At 33.9% G+C, this 12745-nt stretch overlaps 1 protein-coding gene across 6 annotated transcripts in view; it reads right to left on the reverse strand.

The window, feature by feature from the left end:
- Positions 1-886: 886 nt before the first annotated feature.
- The window catches only part of LOC123564708 (apoptosis-stimulating of p53 protein 2-like), a 51118-nt gene continuing 39259 nt past the window's right edge, over positions 887-12745 (reverse strand). For all 6 annotated transcript variants that reach the window (XM_053552819.1, XM_053552829.1, XM_053552839.1 and 3 more), the window contains 6 exons: positions 11032-11219; positions 8175-10253; positions 7014-7147; positions 6245-6411; positions 4405-4610; positions 887-3380 (listed from right to left, as the gene is read on the reverse strand). In XM_053552819.1, the coding sequence (XP_053408794.1) occupies positions 3333-3380; positions 4405-4610; positions 6245-6411; positions 7014-7147; positions 8175-10253; positions 11032-11219 (2822 nt within the window). In that variant the 3' untranslated portion in view covers positions 887-3332. The remainder of the gene's footprint in view (positions 3381-4404; positions 4611-6244; positions 6412-7013; positions 7148-8174; positions 10254-11031; positions 11220-12745) is intronic.

Below are 12745 nucleotides of genomic sequence, written 5' to 3' on the forward strand. Positions count from 1 at the left end.
TCACCTTGTCACTTTGTGACAGGTGAGCTAAAAAGTCGTTTCAATAGATTACTACTTTAAGCTCTAGCACCTACCAATTTCCCCCATTTGATGCTAAAGACCAGGTTAAGTCAATACCTTGAATGGTTAATAAGTTATGCTAGGACACTAAATATGACAGATTTGAACTTTGAGCTCAATTTATGACCTTGACCTTAAACCTACAGACCAGATTCATGTTTTCTGTATATAGTCTCATCACTACCTACCTACATCCAAAGTTTAAAGTCAATACCTTGAATGGTTTACAAGTTATGCTCTGGACACGAAATATGATAGACATATTCGACCTTTGAGCTCAATCTGTGACCTTAACCTCTGACCTACAGATCCGACTCATGTGCACATTGTCTCGTCGCCACCTACCTACATGCAAAGATTGAAGTCAACACTTCGCATGCTTATTTAGTTATGCTCCGGACACGAAATACGATGGCCAATTTTCACATTTTAGCTTAATTTGTGACCTTGACCTTTAACCAACAGGGCTGATTCAAGCAATCTGCACATCATGTCATCTCCATCTATTAAATCAGTATCTTTAATGGTTATAAAGTTATGCTCTAGACACGAATTATGACGGACAGACACACACTCCATCACATAATACATCCTGTTTTTCCGAAACAGGCATATGAAAATTAAGAAAGAACCTTGCCATGATGCTTAGGACCAAATTTGGTGTAATTCAGACCAGAAGTTTCGGTGGAGAAAATGTTTTAATTAAAATATTGATGTTTCACCCTCAGCAAAGTTCAGGTAAGGTAACAACGCAACATGATTTTCCGTCAACATCTCCCACTGAACTTTAGGGTTCATTTGACTTAAAAAAATGAAAAAGACAATATAAAGTTTTTGTTATTTACTTGTTCATATTAATATACAGTACAGAAGTATGTACACATTACTGTATTGCACAGCTAACTTTGTAGCACAATAAAGGCCCTACAAATAAAAATGTGTGATTTGCAATGTTCATAATGAAAACTAAAATCTTATGATATGACGTTTAAGCAGAATTAATTCGAGGGGTAGCATATATATTAGACAAGATGATGGCTGCTTAACCATGATCTCATGGTTTAAGACAAAAAGCTGATTCTGGGGTGATTAAAATTATTTCAAGCCCCTACAAAAAAGTTTGTGTTTTAAGTTATAGCTACTTTCCCGCTAAAATGCTGTAAGTACCAACTATACATATAGCAAGCTAGCTGGATGACTTCCTCACAGTTAGGTTCTGAATAAATATCTGTGAAAATCAAATGATTCAAATTCAGCAACATAAACCACTTTGTAAAAGAGACCCCCTTGTAATGTATTTTTTTTAAAATTGGTGTTAACTAAACATTCACATCAAATTTTTATCACACATTCATATTCTGCCTTACTATTTGAAAATTTCATTTAAAAACTGTTTCAAATAAGAAAGTACCGTAATTGTAGAAAATATAATATTGAATCAAATATCTACATTAACTACAGGTAAACTGTTTTTATATTAAAGCTAATATTTAACTCTAAAGGGGAATTAAATCTTTCAAAAATCAAATATACAATCTACAGCCTAAGATGGCGATGCGAAGTATCAAACAAATTAAGATTTCAAACACACTGTTATTTATCTGAAAACATGTGAAAAAGTGTAAAAGTTCAAAAAACTTCTTCATGACCAATTTCAATTAACCAATTGATTCTGCCTGACGTGCAGGCTGATCTTGGTCTGCACTGGTCGCTATTCGGTCTGTAAATTTTAAGTGAACAACCCTTTAAATAATAATTAGTACTACCCATCTGTATGATGTACCAGACCATTACAGAAATTTAGCAGGGTTAAGATTAATGTTTGAATCTTTGACCATCAGTGTGTACCAACCCCTTAAATTCCGCAACATGATCATGAATTCCGCATATCCCCTCAATCATTTAAACTTCTTAAAATCTCTAATTTCTCGGTTTGACTGCAGTTTACAGTACTTCTTGTTTTTCTATTTCAAACGACATGCACACAAAGACATGCAGACATATAGCTAAAAATGTTGTAAATATAACAATAGTGGATGTCAAAAATACTTATAAATGCTTCATATCTGTATTTTTTACACTTTATATTCATGAAGTTCTTGCATAACACATAAAATGCTTCATCTGGATCAATTTATCATATTAGCACATAATACTGTAAAAAAAAAAAACATAACTGTATCAAAACAATTAATACTAAATCAACCTTTCTTCTCTGACTTTCCACAGTCATTGATACCTTTCATACATCAGAGTAATATCAAAAAGGCGAGGTTGAAATTTCAATATTTGTATACCGAAATATGTAGAAAATCATATTACCAAACATCTACTAAAAACTGACTGATAAATCAACAAAATGTCTTCTTACATTTAAATATACACTTCTCACTGCATCATTTCAACTCTGCAGAGTTACGAGATTCAACCTCAACCTCTCTGTAACATTACAGTGAAAAATAAAATGTGGCCTAGTTTAACCACCAACTATAGTCCAGTATAGTAAGAAATACAACTGTTTCTGCACATGTGCATAAACAAACTTTACTTTCAACTACAGTGGAGCACACTTGCTCTCTATTAAGGGAGGTAAACAAGTAGTTCCACAAAAAAAAGACAGCACCAACATAAACTTCTCTAGCATTTTCTTGTTTTGTATTTTTGGCGAAGTAGACAATTTCCCCAGTAGTTCATGTGTTCCAGCTATCATTTTAATAGCAAGTATAAACCAACGTGTAAATGCAAACAAAATATTGAAAATGCTGTGATTCACCCCTTTGTCAACACTTTTTTTTTTTACTTCTCCATCATTTTGAGGCTCGAGGAACCATGCCCGTGTGCAAGTTGACATACTATCTAAATTTTTGTCACATCCATAAATTTATTACCTAGAGACAGTTTGTTGCCACAACAGGTAAACTATACTTAAAAACAGTAGATGATTGAACTAGACCATCATTTATATCTTTATACCATCATGTGAGGAAAATTAACAATACGTATGAACTATTTCATTTAATATTTCATGAAAAACGTTAAATTAAATTTTAAAGACCGAATGGAGAACTAATCACAGCACAGACATAAAAACAATACACTAAAAAGTTAATTTAAAAAAAGTTTCAAAATAAAAATTGGAAAATAAATCTCATTTTTCCCTCAAACCAACACATAAAAATTTGTTTCAAAAATAAGAATTACATCAAATATAGTCTCTTTGTAAATACACCCTTTTCAATCACATTTGCTTTGATATGTACGATGTCTTGCCATTACACGTCACCATTTGGTTGAACTTTAGGAATGACTCTTGGTGTAAGCTGAAATATATAAAATTATACATTTTGAAAAGTTTCCTTAAAACTGACAGTTACCTCTCTTTATTCAATGTCTATAATTTGATCAATCAAAGCTATCATTTCTCTGTGTAATGTTTTTACTCTTAAAACTTCTTGACACACATTACTGGCAACTCTTTCTTTTATGTTAAGATTTATAAGTGAATTTTATTTGTATACTAATGTGTCACTATTGGGCAAAAACCAAGTCCTTTTAACAATTTTTAGCCAAAGCTTGAAGCAGACACCATGAAGAAAACAAATTATAGTGTAATTAAGATTTAAGAATACATGGAATTTTCAACAGATTCTATGTATGAAATTGCATATAGTTTATCAATATTGTTACATCAAATAAAGTCAAATACACAGCATAGACAAACTGCACTAAACTCATAATTATTGATGGATTAATTTTTGTGGAATTCGCGACTGAGGCAAGGCAATCCATGAAATTTAAATCCAAAATAAGTAAAATTCCCATTCATTTTATGTTCAAAAGTTGTAATCCATATATATAGCTCATATATCCAGGAAATAACCATTTTGGCCATAATTCTGAAATTTAAATGATTTCATGGTAGCTGTATAAACGTTTCAATATGCTTGTTTTGTGCATAGCACCATTTTCAAATCTGTATCAGATAATAAGTTAAACCAGCAGTCCTGCATTCTGTATCAGTACTAACTTGTTCTCCACAAGAAACTGACAACTTGCAGCATGCATACGCGGTGGAGGATGAACACCTACATAAATCTACTCTGAACATTCCTCACAGGAAACATTCTTCTCACCCAAATATTTAAAATTCAACATCCCAGTATTTCACAGTCTTGTGCTTTACATACAGCATTAACTGGGATCAACATTTAAGACTTCAGTATCAAATTCAAGCTCATTTAATTTTTGTTTAAGAATTAAATGACATATAATTGATTTTGGAAATTAAGTGGCAGTTACGGCTAAACAATTAAACCTTTAATCAATCAATTTTAAAATAATTACCCCTAAAAGATTCCGCGGTATATATCCTTGCACCTCCTTCTCATCCAGTCTTGCCCACCACCATTCCTTCTCGTGTTCATCGCCTTTCTTCAGTATGGTAAATTTGTCCCCGATATTAAGGTCAACTTCGTCAGAGTTCTCTTTTGCGTAGTCAAAAACTGCGTAAACAGCACCGTTGTTCATAATGCCAAGTTTTTCCTGAATACCTAGAATACAAATACTGTGATTAGTTTCACTGTGGAAATAACCAGAGGAAATCTAGTACAAATAATACTATAATTATTAAACCATTTCATACCAAAGCTTTTGACTCGCAGAAAAGTAAAACACATTAAATAATTCCAAGTGCTAGTGTAACCTCAAGACATTATCGCTTTTCAGATTCTCAAGTTCATATCACAAAATTAAAATACATGGCATAATTTTTATAGTTAACCTTATCTGAGACTGATATCAATTCTGGTAAGGCACTGATGATACCGGTAATGTATATTTTATCATAGTGGAAAACTTGGTCACTTTACACTTATGACTTTTAGGTACAAATTTTCAATTTGGATTAGAAGCAAAGAGATTTCAGACTACAAAGTCAAGCCAATTCTTTCTTTGCAAGACAGTATCTTTTACTTATTACATACTTGTTTCTATTCTCCGTAAAGTTACAATGGTACCAGAAACGTCAATATTTTTCCAGACATTGACACCTGAATTTCATATCGGGTGCATGACGTACTTTAAAGTGTGTCGTGGCATTAATTATTTTACTTACTTCTTTATTGTCAAACTTATTCAGGCTATTGAATCAATTCATAACGTTTACATTACATTTATATGTGAAGATACGTGTGCAATAAAAAGGTTATTATCTTTGCATCAGGAAATATCCACTTGTTCTTTAGCGGAAGAATATTGCGCACCTAAAGTCGCGCATATTTCCGCTGCAGAACTTGTGCATATTTCCCCGATACAAAGCTAATAACCTATAAAAATAGCATATTTTCTGCTGTCAATAATTATATGAATATACATGTAGCATACAAGCCCTGTTAATTTCTATTTATCAATACTTTTCTCATCAACTGAACCATCTGCTAATTGTTTCTTTTTTCCAAAATGATAAAGCTGCTAATACATGAATCAATATCAAAAAGATATTCCTGTCTCATTTTAAACATGTATCTTTGACATTTTCATTCCTATATGCTGTCTTTATGAAGTAAGATTTATTATATGTAGTTAAAAATTGCTGTTGCATAATGACACAATGGTTTCGTATCAGAAGCATCTGTGGTTTCAAGTTCAAAGCGAATCATAAATTATTGTCTTCATGAAAGCTATCAATGCAGAAGCTCAGAAACTGTAATAGGTAATAAATTATTGTCTTTGTAGAATATTAAAACAGTCTAGGATGAATAATGAAGAGAATATTTTGTCTACAGACAAGACTAACAGTGACAACCATCGACATGAAACAGGAAGAAACCATGAAATCCTTAATACAGTGGAACTTCGTTCATTCGAGCTTGGATAATTCAAATGCCACCCTTCGCTCGAACTCATTGTCAGGTCTCAGCAAAATGCTATTATAATGTATCATTTTCAACGGCTCAAACTATCGATAACTCAAACATATTTTGCTGGTCCCAGCGAGAGAAAATCAACAGTCTTTGTACATCCAAACAAACAAAATAAATTCTCCTTATTTTATATTCAAAATTTGAGATCAACAACTTCATTTCCCTACGAAATACCAATTTCGGTCCAAACCATAACCTCTGCACAACAAACATATCTCTGTCTTCCCTGTGATGTTCACACTGAGAGGTTATACTTTACTTACTATATAAATATTCCGAGCAGCCATCATAACCATCTTCATCTTCCTCACATTTCTCGGCGGCTGTCTCGTGATCACTTATCGTTGTAGCAAATATACAAGCACCGTGTTCCACGAGGAACTTCACCATAGGAAGGTTGTTACATGAGGCAGCACAGTGTAGAGGTGTCCTGTAACATCCAAAGGATACATCGATTTCCAACAATGTCAAGTTTTGTTTATCTTCAACTTACTGGTTTAATACTAAAGGTGTAGTAATATTTCACTGGAAGTCATTTCCTCATCCTACACAGGGGACTGACAACAAAATAGTTTTGAAAAAAAAAAACCGACTTATTGCAGCAAATATGACCGAGTCTATTTGCCTTATAGTCAGGTAAATATGGTAATTTTTTTTACCATTACCCTGCTAAATTTCTATAATGAACTTGTCCATCTTTCAATTTGGACAGTACCATTAGCTGTTAAAAGGGGTTCATACCAAAATGTTACTGACTGAATGGCAAACAGTGCAGATCATGATCAGACTGCACAGATGTGCAGGGCTGATCATGATCTGCACAGGTCACAAAAGCAGAATTAATCATGTTCCGCATGATAAGGGTTAAATATCCAAAGGAAGTAAATCTATATTTGCCTTTCACAATTCTTCTGATGAATCATAAAAATGTTTTAGATAACTTTTCAGTGACTAATTATTCATCATTGTTAAATTTCATACAATGAATATTCTTATTATAATACATAAATATGAATATGTAAATTTACTAACCAGCCGTCACTGTCAGGTGAATTGACGTCACAGCCGAACTCTACAAGGAATGTTACAATATCATAATGACCAGCACAGATTGCATTGTGTAAAGCAGTTATACCTTCATCATTCGATGCACTCACATTGTCCACCTGAAATATACATACAACATAATAAGTCATTATATTCATTTAGTAAATTCAACAGTAGAAGATTTGTACCCCTGAACTACTTTTTTGTCTCGGGAAATACGTGCCCTTGGACTGAAGCTGAAACAATTACATTATGCACATCTGCACTTTGTGATTGTGTATAAAATTTCATTGGAATTCCATAAAACTTTGTAAGCCATCTGTGCATATTAGACCAGCTGCATGATTCCTATATTCTCTATATATACCCAAGAACTTTTATAAATATGTCAACACTGAAAAATTCAAAATCTGTCAATCCAGAGTTTGGAGACTACTCTCACTCAGTACACGCTGTTTCCATTGGTCAATTTCAAAACTGTGCTCTGAAACAACCAATGAGATGCTAGGGATGTTAGACTGGTTGTATCCTAGTTTGTATTCATTCAAGTTAATACATTTTGTCAACAGTATTTCAATTTAAAATGGATTCTATCAACTTTCTAAATGCAATAAAACACCTATAAATGCATGTCTTCAGTGCATATCACCTTATTTCACCACAATATCATGTAACAAAATCTGCACATGTCATGAAATTTAATACTGTAATGCAACCATTCAAAAGAATGTCTTACTCTTCTCAAAACATTACAAAACGAAATACTTCATAAATGCTGCTAACTTAAAAGCACTTATCCACTTTTAGCACCAAACAATGCCTCACTTTAATTTGTAAAACCATTAAAGTTAGTGTAAATGTCTACATTTATGAAAACAGATATTTATCATCTCGCTCACGTTTCAGGGAAAATTAACACGTTAAATTCTAAGTAAGTAGTTTTACACCATAAAAGGCCATATGAATTTCAAGTTTCTGAAATCAAATACAAGTTCGTCATTGAACAGAATTTCTATATCTGTATATCAAATAGAATGAATTGTTATTTTCTCACTTAACCAAGAGCTCTTTTTAATAAACAAGTTATACACTGTATTACACTTTGAAATTTTGTGCCGAAAATCAGCTCTTCAAAATAGCACTCACCTGCACAGCACATCTCCGGACAAGCTCCAATTCTCCCTCCAAGGATGCGTCCAGCAGCAAGGCCAATGGGTCGAAACTGACACGATTTCCATTCTTTTTAGAGTTACTATTTTTCAAATTTGTCTTTTTCTTCACTTTGGGTTCACTAGATTTAACTTCTATCGTCACTGGCGAAGCTTTAACAGTATCAGCACTGTCTTCTGCTTTGTTATTATTTGTCTCTTTAGCGTTATCAATAACTTCAACAATATTTCCTTTATTGTCTATAAGCACAGTTTCTGGAATGTGATCACTAAAAGTTGTAGCTTGAATTTCCACAGGTCCTTGTTTGTTTTCCAATAAAATAAGTTGGTTTTCCTGTGCTGGTGGATTTTTGTTTGCATTTGTATTAATGCCGTATTTATGTAATGCTTTACCGACCTCTTCGTTATCACTATCAGAATGTCTTCTACGAATATTTTTCGGAGTGTTTGGTTTATAACTAACTTTATCCGAAGCTACATCAGCATGAGGTGGAGTTGATGGGAAGTCGAAAGGATAGTTTGGCGGTCGTAACGGACTTGAAGGCGAAGGGGTCGATCCTGCTGGTGAGCTCACACTTGATAATGGTGACAAAGAATCTTTTTCTTCATCTTTTAATTTCTCGTTCTGATTATTCGAAACAGTTTTTTCAGTTGGACTACCATCGTCTGTTTTACTACTTGCACTTAAATCTCTGTGTAAACTTAGCACATTTTTCTGATATTTCTCTAAGGCTTCATTGTCTAATCTACCAAGATATGTGTTTGCTATAACACTCTTTGAGGCATATCTGTATGAAGGAACAGATCTGCCTGTAACAGCTCCGAGTGCCGAGGCATGATTGAGATTTGAAAATCCACCTGAGTTATTATTAGCACCTTGTTGTTTAGGCCCTTCTTGCTGGGCTATAAGCCCAGCAAATTTTTGTATACCTTTAGAAACAGATATATTTGTTTGTTCAGTGTCACTTAAATTCTCTGGTGAGTTACTTGAACTATGCTGCGATCTTAAATTGTTTGGAACTGAACCTGTATTTACTTGCGTATTTTCTGGCCGATTTCCTGATCTATTTGGAACAGGAGGTGGACCTTTATTTTGTGAAATGTTATCTTTCTGTGGAGCCTTAGTGGCCTGTTGGGGATCTGGAGCCTGTCCTTTGGAGTTTGCAAAGGCATCTCTTTGTCCCTGAGGCTTACTGGGTTGAGGTGGTCCTTCTCTGTGAGGATATGGCGGTAAAGGTTTTGAACTTCCACTACTTGTACTCTCAACAGAGCCAGGTGAACTTTGACCACTACCTGACTGCCGTATCTCATCCTGCAGATCATAGGCATTCTGATCATTTGGTACACCACTAATGCCTCTGTTTGGTAAAATTGATGAACTATACGTACTTCCATAAGGTTTAGGTGTAAAATGTGACACTCCTGACCTAGATGTAACAGCACTTCCATAACGAGTGTTGTTTGGTGCCAAGCTGCTAGGCATGGACTGTGGAATCTGAAGAGAGCTAGGGGTTGAATATGGTGGGTATACCTGACTAACCTGGGGCTCACCAACAGGACTCTGCTTTGGTGAAGGCAAACCATTTTGCATAGGTTTATTGTTACTATCTACCGAAACTACCAATGGAATCGTGTACTCCTCAGATTTATCTGAATCGTATTGTTTAGAGTTGAAATTCACATTATTATTGTTTGTCTCCCTTTGTCTATTTTCTTTCTCTGGGTACAAGAACTTCGAACTCGGGGGCAATGACTGGTATTTAGGATCTTTTTTCCCAAACCCAGCTACATTATTTTGAGGATCTTGTACAAATGGTTCAACAGCAGCAATGTTTGGGGGTGGTCTATTTATAACTTTGTTGTTCTGATTTGTTTTGTTCATCTGATTTTTGTTCTGTTCTGCCATTTCCGCACTCACTGCTCGTTTTTTCTTTAACCTCATCTGAAGTTCATGTATTCTATTGTCCATTCTGGCCAATTCATCTTTTCGTTTCGCCAACAATTCCCGATTTCCAGCCATTTTGTTATTCTGGTTTTCATTCAGTTTGTTACGTATCTGGGAAAGAAATTTAATTGATTGTACATGTAATATTAGTCACAACCAAACAACCTGATCACATTTCTATTTTAATCAATGAAAAAAATGATTCAGTTTAGGCTGCAAAAAAAGATCCAGTTCATACTGCTCCAATGTCATCATTTATAACTTATCTGAATGACAAACACAGACAACTTGATGATCAAACATCTTGTTAAATATTAATTAATAGCAAACGTGTCATTATTCATACATAGTATTCTGTTCCTTCCTCGAACGAGATAACAGCGGCATCATATATCAATGAAATAAGGATATGTTCTAGTTCATATTGATTTCCTCAGAGCAGGAAGTCAAAAATAAAATATGACAATGGATTGTTATATCAAACTTTTCATGTAACAGGTTATTAAATCATCTCGAAATAACTTCTTATTCATGTATTGTTAACAGTCCGATAACAATGGCAGTTTGTCACTTTTGACTTGAAATGAGAACTTTTTCATATTAATATCATGATTTCCCAACAGAATATGTATATCAAACATAAATCCATTTAATTTTGTGGGCATAAAATTTCGTGTTTGTCTTAAATGATTATCTTGGGGATATGAATCTGTGAATTTCAACTTCTGAATAAAAGTGAATATAAAACAAATGGAAATTTTATTTGTTAGTTTTGATTTATGTCTGTGGACTGGCAAAACCATGAAATCCATGAAAATTAGTGCCCTACAAATGTTAATGATTTCACAGTGAATTGTGACAGAGAACTGCTGATGATGTAGTTACATACCATTAGTTCTTTTTTGAGTTTCTCGAGTTCAGCTAGTGCTGCAGGACTTTGGGTATTGGTGCTGGCCTTGACTCTGCCGCTGCGTATCTCCTCCAGTTGCCGTGTCATCTCCTCCACCTTGGCAGCCGCCATCGCCAGCTCTTTCTCCTTCTCATTGAACAATGCTTTAATTGACTCCAACTCATAATCTGAAAATATAAATATGTCTTGTTTTAACCCTTACCCTGCTATATTTCTATAATGAACTTGTCCATCTTTCAATTTGGACAGTACCATTAACTGTTAAAAGGTGTGATTACCAAAAATATACTGACTGAATGGCGAACAGTGCAGATCAAGATCTACACTGGTCACAAAGGCAGAATCAATCGTGTCCAGCATGAAAAGGGTTAAAGGACCTATGTAATAAGCGATTTCAATGGATTTATAAGAAAATTTAAGTTTAGGTTACATATTTATCTAATTGATTCATTTAAGGGGCGCATTCATAAGTCTTTAAGAAAATTATTATAAAACCTAAAACTAAAACACACTGTTACTTATTTCTTACATATATAACCCAAAATGTGACCTCTGATAGAAAAAACAAACAAACTAAATTACTGGTAAGTGACATTTTACATGTTTTTTCCCACTCTACCTCTACAATACATTCATCATTTTTTGTCATGTACATGTTCAAGGTATGACTCTCCTCTAAAAGGATATATATACAATGTCCTTTGTTACATACATTACACAAGGAAGTGAAAATATACAAAACAATTAATCTGTCAAAGTATCTATCTTCCACCATCAACAATGCATTCAAATGATTTATTGTCTACTGTTATATAAGGACATCCTTGTACATGTATCCTTGTACATGTACTAAATGCTTCGAAATCAGTTATTAAATGGGCATGAAGACTCAGGTCTTTATTAAATTTTATTTACTTTTAGATATCTCAATGAATTCTGTACAATGCTGACAATAATCACAAATAAAAATACTATAAGCACGAGTAAATCAGAGATAGGCTGTAAAATGGCTTAAGCAGATCTTTCCTGATTTCTGTTGTTTTAAGAATAGTTACATCAAAACATAATTATTGTCTAATCTGGTTGAGAACGTGTGTGGCAACAAAACAGAACAATCTGAACGTATTAAAATTGATCAATCACACTTATACAGGATCAAAGACTGAATAATGGCAATCAAAACTACCTTTCAATCAGCTCTGCCCTACTTAATCAATCTTATTTTTACAGAAAATCAATCTGGAATTTTTACGACTCCTCAACAATTTCTTTGTTTGACATAAAAAAGCACAACAGCATTAGGAAAGAAGAAAGCCTATCAGATTCTTCAAAAGATATGTAGAGATAAGTGTTTGGAGAAGGTACTGAAGGAATGGCTCAGAACAGGATGTTTTATTGACATTTGTTTTGCATACTGTGTCATCTTATAGATCATAGTATTAATACAGTTCCTTTGATACACCCATGCATAAATCGAACATGTCAGGATGGCATAGTAAGCCTGTTCTGTGATGGAGATATCGATGTTGTAGTTTTAACACCATGTAGTCTATTATTTTGGAAAATTAAACATTTCATTACCCTAATGAAACTCCATATCATTTATGGGCACTCTAGTGAATGGATCACTCCTACCTCCCAAGAAAGGCCTAACTTTTTATGATTCTTGAGTAATGATCGCCAACCGATAGTC

The sequence above is a fragment of the Mercenaria mercenaria genome, chromosome 1 (assembly GCF_021730395.1).
Source record: "Mercenaria mercenaria strain notata chromosome 1, MADL_Memer_1, whole genome shotgun sequence".
NCBI lineage: Eukaryota > Metazoa > Mollusca > Bivalvia > Venerida > Veneridae > Mercenaria > Mercenaria mercenaria.